This window comes from Poecilia reticulata, linkage group LG2 (genome assembly GCF_000633615.1).
Source record: "Poecilia reticulata strain Guanapo linkage group LG2, Guppy_female_1.0+MT, whole genome shotgun sequence".
NCBI lineage: Eukaryota > Metazoa > Chordata > Actinopteri > Cyprinodontiformes > Poeciliidae > Poecilia > Poecilia reticulata.
Window position 1 is genome coordinate 27528179 of NC_024332.1, and position 12392 is coordinate 27540570.

Here is a 12392-nt window from a genome sequence, read left to right on the forward strand (position 1 = left end):
TGTACAACGAGCAGACTGAGTCGTCTCTCGTCAGATTTTTGGCTGGTTTTTATGTGGCTTTAATTGCAGTACCAGCAGTGACCAGCAGGAAGGAACTCTAGCAGATTTATTTACGCTTCAGTTATTAAATGCTAAGACTGTTTGGATTTTGATATTTCATCTCCTAAACTCTTCCCTCTGCTGCCCCCTTCAACTGGCCTTGTGGATTTCCTGGTTTAGCCTAAATGTAGCCGTTAAGCTTCTTCGAAATATTAGTTTTTCTTTCAACTAGTAACAACTAGTTACATAAAATGACTGTTATGATTAAAAACACCAGCTATGATCCTTTTATGTATGTGAAAAGCATCTTCAACTCATTTCAGAAATAGTTGTGGTTTTTCAAGCGTGTGTTTGTCTGTGACTGCTGTAGGTCCCAAAGGTGAAATGGGGGTTATGGGAATTCCAGGAACGCCGGGATTCCCAGGACCGCCCGGGCAACCTGGGTCGCCTGGTCTGAGAGGTGAGGTGTACGAAATAATGACTCTAACTGAGTTACCGGTCCCTGCTTTGGTTTCCTCAGCAGTAATCCTGTGTGACATTTCATCTTAGGGGATCCTGGTGTCACTGGACCGAGAGGAGAGTCCGGAAAAGAAGGAGAGAAAGGTGAACGGGGAGACGAGGGTCCGCCAGGTCCTCCAGGAAACCTCACTCAAACTGACATGGAGCACATGAAAGGGGAAAAGGGAGACATTGGAGACCCCGGTATACACTCAGCAATGGAGGCGTTGATCTTTTGATGTTTTTTTTTTTTTTCCTTTTCCTATTTTAACGTAAATTCTCCACCGGTAAGGTGAACGTGGTTTTTCCGGAGAGAAGGGCCACGCTGGCGTTCAAGGAGAACAGGGAATGGCTGGCAAAGACGGTGTACCTGGATCGCCTGGCCAGCCAGGTAACTTAAACCACTCAACTTCAGTTCATTTTAATTGCAATAGTTTTGAGATGCGGGTGTCTACATGTGGCTGTTTGTGTTTCGCGTCTGTTTCTCAGGTCAGAAAGGAGATCCCGGCTTTCCGGGAGATCCCGGTACCATGGGACCTCCGGGGCCTAAAGGCGGCGTGGGGGAGATGGGAATACCAGGTAAGTGCATTGATGAAACACCTAAAATTCATCATGTTTACTTGTGCACAGGTACAGCAGTTTCTAGAAATGTTTTAAAGAGACTCCATGATGTTGTAGGACCTTGGAATTTGAGTTCACCGAGGCAACTGTCCAGAAGATGCTAAACATATGTTTACATTGATAACCACATTAACACTCATTTGTGAAAAATGTAAATTTTATAAAAAGTTTGACACGTCTAAAATCAACTGATATCATTAAATTATAACAACACGTTGCAAGCAAGAGTCGGCTGCAGCACAGTGAGCTACACAAATTAATGCTTCATAAGTCATTTGTTTTACTTTTATGTGTGGTTGTGCAGGTCCACTTGGTCCTAAAGGTTCCAAAGGAGATCTCGGTACACCGGGTCATCCTGGGTTCAGAGGCACAGATGGTGAAAAAGGAGACTCGGGACTACCTGGCGAGCCAGGTATTGGTGTCCCTGGATTTCCAGGAGAGAAGGTAACCCACCAGATGAAACTGGCAAAGCTTCCCATCATACAACGAGTTCTTTGACGTGACAAGAGTTGATCTGAACAAGCCCAAACTTATCAGCACCAGAGATTGTGGAGATTTTAGGAAAACTTGCTAATATCACCTGAAATCTTTCACACCATGTCAGGCTACAAGCAAATGTCCATCTATTGTATTGAGATTTTATGTGTTAGACAAAAAAGTGGTATTGTAATTCTTAAGTGGAGAAAAACAGGTTGCAAGATTTTTACCATTTCTCACAGAAAATTTTCTGAAAAGTCTAGCACCTTTTAATTTATACCCTCTCTTACTTTCGCACCCAAAAATAAATTCCAATGTGACTATTTGACGAAAAAATGTTGCCTGTTATATTGACTAGATTCCAACTGTGTGCAGCTGTTCTGTGAAGGCCTCTGCGGCCGTTTTTAAAGATCAGTAGAGGACAAGCAGCTTCTTGGACATCAATAAACAGAACCGAGATATCAGGCATAAAGCTATGGAGAAGTAGCGCAGGGCAAGGTCATATAAGCAATATGCCAGGATTGGAATATGGTTAAATTTGGATTATGGCATAAGAATTGAAAACTTTAGTGAGAAGACAGCGGCAGAATTTGCTTTAGCATTTTTGCCACAATGCGGACGAAGGTAATCTGGTCAGGTGAAAGAAAAACTGAACTGCTTAGGCTCCAAAAGGCTGCGTGGCGGTAAACAAAGCTCAGAGCATGCTTATTCTCCAACAGTTTCAAAAGCATAATCAAAATACATTTAGTGAACTATATTAGTCACATAACCTCACTGATATGTGTAATAAATTAGTCACAAAGTAAATTTAAAATAATTACGGAAGACGTCTTTGGTCGATCAGATGATTGTCGTAGCTGTTGCACACCTTTGACTACAGCTTGCTTTCGGTTTTACTGCCTGTCTCTCACCGACTCTCCTAATGATTTCACCCTCCCAGGGCAGGGCAGGTGAGCCAGGATTCCCAGGATCCCGTGGAGATAAGGGTGAGAAGGGTCAGGAGGGAATGCCTGGCAAACCCGGCCTGGAGGGATCAAAGGGTGACAAAGGAGGGGCTGGGTACCCAGGTTAGATTTTAGACTCACCTTTTCACCATTTTTATCCACCGGGACCTCTGAAACATTTTTTAAAGAGTTGTTCTTTCCCTTGTTTGTGTCTTTGCATTCTACAGGTCAGTCAGGCAGGCCCGGCGAGAAGGGCAATCCTGGACTTCCCGGATCTGCCGGAGAGCCCGGTCGTGAAGGTCGCCCTGGTATGTAGGCTTCCTGTTTTCTCAGCCAGAGAGAGCAGCGGTTATTTAAAATACAATAAGTTATACGAATCCAAGCATTTACTTTCATTGTTTGTTGAAAATAGTTGGCATGGATCTCCTAAGCTAGCCTAAATAATTAAAATATTTGGCCTGCATTTCCCACTTTTTCATACTTTTCAAATAAAAAAAAGGCATTTGTAGGGGTAAATTAGATGTTTTAAGAAAGCACAATGTCAAAGCAGATCTGAAGAAAGAGACAATGTCATTCTGAACAACAGTAAAACAGGTACTGTTAATTTACATGTTCTGTTTTTCTTCAGGCGAAGGTGGCCGGCAGGGACTTCCGGGTTCTCGCGGAGACAAGGGCGAGCCTGGACAGGATGGCATCCCTGGATCCTCTGGGGAGAGAGGAGACCCAGGTTAGTCCTTCATTACAGACAACGTGAAAGTGACTGGTTTCACTAGCGCAGAAATATTTCTTACAACTTATCTGTGAGAAACGTTGAAAATCTTGAGTCATTTTCCTTTGACTTCACATTTATGAATTAGGCTGCTATGCCTATCAAAGCAAGTTCCAACTTTAAAGTATTTTTAAACACCTCTCATCACATGATGGTACTTGCACAATAGATGGTTCATACAGTCATAGATACTTTACAAGCAGTAAAATGTGGCGTTTTGTTTTGATGAGCACAGCAACATGAAGCTGTAATCTACGATCTGACCACTAGGGGCCGCACTGCAAAGCTTTTGGCTGCTTTTGCTTTGCTTCTCTATAACATCGTCCTGCTCTTGTTGAGCAAAGCACATTTTATATTTTTTAAGACATATTTGACATCCTACCCATTACAAAAATGCCACAATAAAGACATTTTCTCATTTTAATGCATTTTAAAATCATTTAATTTGTTTTTCTTCTGATAAGCAATTGAACATCTGCAAATATAGCTATTACTACTTTGTTTATCTTTTCTTTAACTGAATATTGCCGTTTTTCAACCCAAAGAACATTGCATTGACCAAATTATAAAATTTCCTTACTGCAGGTTTACCAGGTCTTGGTGTGCCTGGACCCCCTGGAGCTCTCGGTGAAAGAGGTAACAATCTGTCGCCGACTGATTCCCGTGATCCCACCGTAACAGTTCCACAAGTGCAGCCTGTTCTCTCCGTCTCCAGGTGAAAAAGGTGATCCGGGTCTTCCCGGCATGCCTGGTCAATCAGGTGTTCCTGGTATTAAAGGAGAAAAGGGACTTCCAGGATCTCAGGGATCACAGGGGGAGCCAGGAGAGCGAGGTCTTCCCGGCATCTCGCTGGAAGGCCCCAAAGGAGATCAGGGAGCCACAGGACCCGTCGGAGTAACAGGTAACGTGAGATTTATGACACTGACTGAAGCGTTCTTTGTGTTAGCCGTCCTAAAACACTGCACAGTGTTCAGATAAGAGACAATATATTGTGTTGTGTAAAAAAACCCCCAAAAAACAGGAACACCAGGTGCACCAGGACCTGCCGGAGTGCCAGGCACAGAGGGCCAAAAGGGCGAGAAAGGTGATGCAGGTCGATCTGGTTATCAGGGAGAGTCGGGACAAAAGGGCGACTCTGGATCTCCTGGATATCCTGTACGTTATCAGACTCTTTTCCTGCTTCTTCTTTTTGCCAAACACTTTACCTGCCTAGACGACAATAAGAGCTGCTTGATGTGTTTGCATGTGCTGGTTCCAGGGGCCACCCGGCCTCCCGGGTATCAACGGCCAGAAGGGCGAGCGAGGATTACCGGGAGTCGCAGGCTTCCCAGGTAAATAAATTCCCACAGCGATACCTGAAAGAGCCGAGCTGTAATTCATCCTCTACAGCTTAGCTAACAGTTAGCTTGTAAATCCTCTTTGGTCCTTCCACAATGTCTAATAAAATAACTTTGGCTAAAAATGCAAAAAATAATAATGATAATAATTACAACAATTTTAATCAGTCATATTGTAATAATTTTCACTATATCTAGGCACTAAAGGCACTCTGGGTGACATTGGATTTAAAGGAGAAGCGGGTGGCAGAGGATTCCCTGGAGATAAAGGTAACTACAAGCACCTTAAATGTTTTGATGTTAAAATGTTCTTGATGAGATTTGGGATGTCTTTTCATTCATAACTTTTTTTTTTCAGGTAATGAAGGCCCCCCTGGTCCACCCGGCCCCAAGATCTTCATCAAAGGAGACACTGGATTCCCAGGAGATCAGGGTTTCCCTGGACCTCAGGGGCCACCGGGGTTTCCTGGGCAGAAAGGAGAGCAAGGTGAGCTCTTCTCTGTCCTACTGCAGCATCGTCATGTTCCGGGGTCCGCTTGTTATAGTTTTCCCTCGTTTTCAACTTTTGCGATTGTTTTTTTTTTTTTTTTTTTACCTTCAGGCGTGACAGGTATTCAGGGTCCGAAAGGTGAAACCGGTATCCATGGATACAATGGTCAGTCAGGCGCCAAAGGAGAACCCGGTGTGCCGGGGCCACAAGGTGAGAAAGGCACAGCGAAGGAAAATGGAGATCTTCACTGTTGTGATGTTACTCTCCAATTTATCAATGGTTCTGTGTATCCAGGACCCAGAGGATATCCAGGTCCACCGGGACCGGATGGCGTTCAAGGTCAAGTGGGTCCGCCTGGCCCGTCGTCCATGGACCATGGTTTCTTAGTAACACGCCACAGCCAAAGTGTGGAGGTGCCACTGTGCCCGGGAGGAACCACTCAAATATATGACGGCTACTCGTTGCTCTATGTGCAAGGCAACGAGCGCTCCCACGGACAAGACTTAGGTAGGCAGCAGGAAATAAGGAAGAGACACGTGGAGACATGCAAGAGGAGTCTATCCAAACTTTTGGTTGTCTCTCTTTTATTTTCATAGGTACGGCAGGCAGTTGCCTCCGAAAGTTCAGCCCCATGCCGTTCTTGTTCTGCAACATCAACAACGTTTGCAACTTCGCGTCTCGTAACGATTACTCCTACTGGCTCACCTCACCGGAGCCGATGCCCATGAGCATGGCCCCCATCACCGGGGACAGCATCAAACCCTTCATCAGCAGGTGTGTTTTACGACTCCAGCCGCTTTCATGTTGTCATGTGACCCACCTACAACATGTGTCGCTGTTCTCACGTGACTGCAGGTGTGTCGTATGTGAAGCTCCGGCCATGGTGATCGCAGTCCACAGCCAGACAATCAGGATCCCGCCTTGCCCTCAAGGCTGGAACTCTCTGTGGATCGGCTACTCCTTTGTCATGGTAAATTAATCTTGTTCAAGAGCTTAAAAGCTTGGCTTTAATTGTGTGATAAGCATAACACTATGTAGGGAAGTTTCTGTTATTTAATGTAAGAAAGCAAAAGCTAGCAGTGATGCTCGTAGTGAAGGCAAGCAGAAAGAAATCCCCCACAAAACCCCACCGGGAGGTATTAAATTAATCAGCAGAATCAACAACGAATAAAATGGATCAGGATGAAGAATAATAAACACACTTCAAACTAAGCGGTTTGAAGTCGGCACAAAATGGAGGTTTTTCAAAATTTCAGACTTTTTTGACTCAGTCCTGTCATCACAATGATTTCATGCTGTTTGTGTCTCAACATATTTCACAATTCTGCTCACGTTTAGTTTAGTTTAGTTATCACTTTATTTTGAAATATAGTTATATATAGTAATATAGAAGGGAATTAAATAAGCTAAAGCCAATGAGTAAAAGAAACAAAGATAACATGTTTATTAGCAACACATTGAACAAACCTTATGCTTCGTAAACATTCAATTTTGCTATGAATAGAAAGAAAGCTGGAGCTGGCAATGCAGTCTCTCTGTCACTGTGAATTTAATTTTTAAGATAGAAAATTATTTAAATTGCTACAGGACACAGAGGGTATTACAGCCCATAATACATCTTCAGAAGCTTTGCTAAAAATGTACAATGCAACACTACCTACAACTGACATCATATCACAGACAACAGCAGGTATCAGAAGTTTCATCAAGGATTTCGATACAGACCTTTTTGGGGGGTTTTACGACATCATGTTTAGATTGGATTATCACAATCCAAACATTGTGGAATTTATTTTAAAAATCTAAAGAAAATTAATGTGGTGGTGTACTTATCTAAAACATGAAGAAAAGGCACTACAAACTGTTACAGATAAATGATTTGCTCTAGACTGGTATCTCAATGAATAGATTTGGATTATTCTAAAAATACAATTAGATTTTATTTACACATCAAGAAAGGGAAAACATTTAATTATTATTTTGTTGTTTTCTTTAGCTACACAGCATCCATTGATTGTGTCATGAAGTATTTCACAAAAAAAGCAACAAGAAATGCAGTTTAATCTCATCTGCACTGCATTGTGCGTTTTTATGTAGCACACCAGCGCAGGTGCTGAGGGTTCGGGTCAGGCTTTGGCCTCTCCTGGTTCCTGTCTAGAGGAGTTTCGCAGCGCCCCGTTCATCGAATGTCACGGTCGAGGAACCTGCAACTACTACGCCAACTCCTACAGCTTCTGGCTCGCCACCATCGAGACAGAGGACATGTTTACGTAAGGCCGATATTTTTTTCTTGTCAGAATAATAAAAACACCCCTAAAAGTTTGCTTTTGTTGGCCTCTAGTGGTTGATATTCTTAGCACCTTTTAAATATTAGCTTTGTCAGATTGATCGTGCGCTTTTAATAATATTTTTTTTCCCGTGGTGTCAGTGTCAACTTTATTTTTACAGAAATGTTCACCTTTTTATGCTCATTTATGATACAAATGGTCATGACCAGTGGTAATCTTTTCACCTGACCTCTTTCCAGGAAACCCGTCCCGACGACGCTCAAAGCAGGCAACCTCCGAACTCACATAAGCCGCTGTCAAGTGTGCATGAAGAGGACATTCACTTAAAACCAGAGGCCTTCCTTCATCTTAAGACATGGACAGCAAAAAAATAAAATAAAATAAAAAGATGCATCGACATCCTCAACTTAGCTTTACTTCCTGTTCTGATGGTGCTATTTCCCTGTGTATCGTGTGTGAATGGAGAGGAACAAGAGACGCGAGTCGCAAAACATCCAGCGACTGAACTTTATAAAGCAAACAGAGACCTTGGGGCTTTTTGAAATCTTTTTTTTTTTTTTTTGCTCCTAGAAGCAACACACAGCGTGTTTCTAAAGAATGGCGCCCGGTTTACCACTGCACTGAGTTGAAACCCCCTTATAAAGGTTAACTGGTGTTCATCTTTCAAAGGGCTGTTTGTGTAAGACAGGTGCTATTGAGTTGTGATTGTCTGCCTTTCACTCCCCCCCCCTCTTTTAATTTTCCTTCTCTTAAAGTGCCACACAATTCAAGCATGTAACCACACAATAATATATCTTTTCACACGTTATAAATTGTTTAAATCTACTAATGTTGAAAATTATGGGACTTGCCACTGCTTACACGACTGTCACTTCTCCAAACCACCTCAAATGTTGCAGACACCAATTTCTCTGTTGTAAATACAATGCATTCCTGTATACCACCGTCGAACATACTCTCCTCAGGTTATTTCTCTACCAGTTTGTGTGTCATTTAAGCCCATTTTTTTTTATTTATAAGATTTATAAAGTTATGTTGGTTGTTTATCTGAAATTCAGTGTATTCAAGATTAATGTTTCTTTGTTTAACAGCCATATTAACATAGAAAAAAACAGCACTGAAGTTGCATTGAAAGGTTAAATGTTTGCGTGTGTGGGAATGCATGAGTGTACATACGTTATGTGAGTGAATCTGAATGGATTAGAAATTACGTGTGTGTTTTAATGGGTTTTTTCTTTTTGCATATACTATTGTTGCACACCCTTCTTGTTGCTTTATCTAAAATAAATGAACAAAAAACAAACTACAAAGAGGAGGGTTTTCCTCAGTTTTTGGGCTTTAAAGGAGACTGTGTGTGGCAGCAGGTGGCCACGTTTTTCCTGTTGTTGGTCATAAACAAATACGTATATCAAAAATAATATGGTTATTAAATGCAAAAAAGGAAACGTTTATTACATTGTTTCATTGCATATATATTTAAAGGTAATTTTTATGTTAATTTTAATTATTTTGGTTTACAGCTAAAAAAACAAAGTTTGTTCCATAGAAACTTTTAACCTTACATAAAAACTATAAACAAAACATAGAGGTGAGCCTATTCCCTGTATTATTCAGTACGCACACCTTTGGCACGTGTTACATTTCAAGCATAGAAACAGATTATTTTCTTTATATATCAGCTTGGTGAAAACTTTGACACAAGCTAAATGTCAAAATATTAGTTACTGCATGAGAAAAAAACCCCCAATAAAGTACACACAGGACTTGCAGCACTTGCAAGCATTCAGTAAACATTTTTAGCCCATCTTACGTTGTGTCACTACTGTAGTAAAATTATATGAACAGTATAATTAACAGTTTCTAAGTATATGTGTGTTTTTTTTGTATCCTCTTTGAACTGTTTTAATGTGCAAAAGCTGAAACGCTACAGGCTAAAGCCACATGAGGGCGCCACCAACTCATTTTGTTTGGAAGTTGCTCCAGTTTCTCCAGCTGGATGATTCAGCTGTGCGTTTGTGTTCTCCTTTAAATACGACATATTAATTCAAACATTATCTTTCGTCAGCGTGTAAGTCTGAGGAAAAATTCTGCTTTAGGTGCCACCTTGTAACATCACTTGCTTAAAACGTGATGCAGCCGCATCCTCAGCACATCTGCCGGGAGTGTGGCCAATGAACCCTTTCACCCCAACAAATGCACAAATGGATCGATTTGTTCCGCAGAGGACCAGATAACCCTGCCTTTCAAGTCTGATCTCGTCTTTCATTTATTGCCGGAATACTATCCCTTGTTTCCGCTTTCACCACCGCAGAGGCAAACAGAGCCCTTGACCCCCCCGGGCTGTCTTCATAAACACATTTGATGAGGCCTTAACCTCTGACCGGTGAGCTTAAGGTCACATGAAAGGAGTGAGTTTGGATGCACGACATCGACAAGTCAGAGGGACAAATGTCTGACATGTCACAGAGCAAATACCTGCAGTCTGAGCAAAGGTTACCGTCAGAGAAAAATAAACTCTAATGACTCTAAAAAAGACAAACTATTATTTTAAAAACGAACTAAAAAAATAAAATAATTAAAATAATTACAATGCTTTCCTTTCCTTACTTCAAATCATTTTGAAAACAATAAACATTGTATTTTATCACACAAGAAAGATCATAATTGTGAAATGGAAAGAAAAATACACATTATTATGAGTGTAAAATAAGTCTTTTAGATTCTAAGATTTTTGCTTTTTACATTTAGTGCTGATTGTATTCGTATTTAGCACCTTGGAGCAACTAATTGCATACAACTGTTTAACAGACTCCACCTGTGTGCAACTTAATCTTAGTACAAACCCAGTTTTTCTGTGAAAACCTCAGAGGTTAGGTAGAAAACATTAGTGAAGAATCAACATCATGATTTAATGGGAAGATGGATGTGTTGATTTGTGTTGACAAGAAAGCTGTTGAGATGTTCACAGCAGGATTTGATCAGAAAACAACATCTCAAGCTCTGAACGTCTTAAAGAGTACTGCTTAATTCACCATCTAAAAATCAAAGGGATGGCTCAACTGATAGCCTATCAAGACATGCATGTATCATCACTTGACAGGCTGAGCAAGGAGAACATTAATTCAAAAAGCAGCCAAGAAAACCATAGTAACACTAAAGGAGCTGCACAGCTCAAGTCGAGGAACTTGTTGACCAAATTATTAGCAATTCCATGAATCTGACTTTTTTGGAAGAGCAGCAGAAACAAAGACATTGCAAAAGAGCGCCATTAAGACGTCAACTTCAAATGCTTGCCACAAGCCATGCAGACTTGTATGGCTTGTGGCATTCAAGTCATACAAGTTCGGTCACTTGTGTGCCACATACAATGCAAGTCACCACATGCAAGTTGACTTGCATTGTTAAAGTTAAACAATACTTTAACACTAATAATAATAACAATAAACTGATGTCTTTAAAGTTAAAGAAGTTTAACTTGATGTGTCTTGAATAGTGATAATGATCTGCAGACTCAGTTTGTGTTTCAGCAAATGGGTAGAAGATGGTGATCTGGTCAGATGAAACTATGAATGAACGTTTTAGCCTAAATACAAAAAGATCTGAGGCATCAGACTAATGCCTCGTTTCCACTGAGCCGTACAGCAGTGGTCGATGCGGTTCAATACAGTATTTTATCTGTTTCCTTTATAAAAGCAGAGAGGGGAAGAATTTGAAACTATTTGAAAGACACCAGCGGTCTCATGTGTTTACTTGCTGTCATGCAGCCAGACAGCACAATAAGCTCTGGCATATTGTTGGTGTCACAATAGCCTTATCTGTTTATCATCCTAGTTTTGCTTCCTTCCAAAGCTTTCTCAGAACAATGTTTCTAAATAACCTAATCTAATCAAGCAGAAGAGAATCTTAATCCACTTAACCTCAACTTAAGTTCCACAATAAATTAGATCAAATAATTAAGTAATTAACTAATTAACTAGTTCTAATAATATTACATTATTAGTCAATTGAGTTTTCAATGTGTTTGTTAAAGAGAAGATGTTTTGCTATGAGCAATGAATATATAGAATAAAAACAAGATTATGTAACAGATCTGGTAGTTACCTTGTAATGAGCTGTGGACACAAAAAATGGTTTCTTTAAATTTTAGTTTTTGTCAAGTGATTTAATAATGCACTTGATAAAATGTTCACAAAATAAGACATTTCATTAACTATATTCCTTACAGGCATGGGATAAGAGTCTTTATGTACATTACAATGAAGCACCAGAGGTATTTAGGTCGAAATCCACAGACAACATCAGGGCCTGTAGGTATAAGGCCTGCAGGGGCTTTCAAAGATTTAACATCTTTAAGTAACTTAATCCTATAGGTTGTTTTCTAACACAGCTAATTTGAGACCCAAGGTAAGAATTACAGTCACCTTTAAAAGAGCTTTGTGCTCATACTGTAGGCTACCAGTAATCTGTCCATGACGTTACAATACAGCGACAATCTGTGTAGATACAAGTTACAATAATATTTCAATTATTGTTGAAATATTACAGAAACGTCAGGAGTGCATGTCAAACTCAGGAGGTACCTTGTTTTCCAAGATCCGTTTGCAATACTTACTGGAAAAGGGTCAAGATGTGCTCCTTTCTGTGCGTTTTGTTCTGAGTAGCTCACGTACCGAGGTCACCACACCCTGCTGACCCTCTTGACTTGATCAAACTCAGAATACCTGACTAGATGGCTCGCAACACAGAGCTCTCAGATGTCAGCAGACTGCATACATACTCACTGGCTATGAAAAAAAAAAAGGAAAAAGAAAAAGAAATTTGAAAACAGATTTTTCTATATCTCTGTTAACAAAGGGTTGTAACTGAAGTTGGGTGGAATTATTTTTTTCCGTGGAAAACCGCATTCAGGTGGAGTTAGATTTGTGTTTA

At 40.6% G+C, this 12392-nt stretch overlaps 1 protein-coding gene across 1 annotated transcript in view; it reads left to right on the plus strand.

Moving 5' to 3' along the window:
- Positions 1–8766, plus strand: part of col4a1 (collagen, type IV, alpha 1) — a 43653-nt gene extending 34887 nt beyond the window's left edge. Inside the window, exons 33-52 of the mRNA XM_008401564.2 lie at positions 410–499; positions 589–741; positions 830–928; positions 1027–1116; positions 1463–1602; positions 2576–2702; positions 2807–2887; positions 3208–3306; positions 3934–3984; positions 4064–4249; positions 4370–4503; positions 4607–4679; positions 4884–4955; positions 5044–5172; positions 5287–5385; positions 5470–5682; positions 5772–5949; positions 6031–6145; positions 7273–7445; positions 7703–8766. Of these exons, the coding sequence (XP_008399786.1) occupies positions 410–499; positions 589–741; positions 830–928; positions 1027–1116; positions 1463–1602; positions 2576–2702; positions 2807–2887; positions 3208–3306; positions 3934–3984; positions 4064–4249; positions 4370–4503; positions 4607–4679; positions 4884–4955; positions 5044–5172; positions 5287–5385; positions 5470–5682; positions 5772–5949; positions 6031–6145; positions 7273–7445; positions 7703–7790 (2390 nt within the window). The 3' untranslated portion in view covers positions 7791–8766. The remainder of the gene's footprint in view (positions 1–409; positions 500–588; positions 742–829; positions 929–1026; positions 1117–1462; positions 1603–2575; positions 2703–2806; positions 2888–3207; positions 3307–3933; positions 3985–4063; positions 4250–4369; positions 4504–4606; positions 4680–4883; positions 4956–5043; positions 5173–5286; positions 5386–5469; positions 5683–5771; positions 5950–6030; positions 6146–7272; positions 7446–7702) is intronic.
- The last annotated feature ends 3626 nt before the right edge of the window (positions 8767–12392 follow it).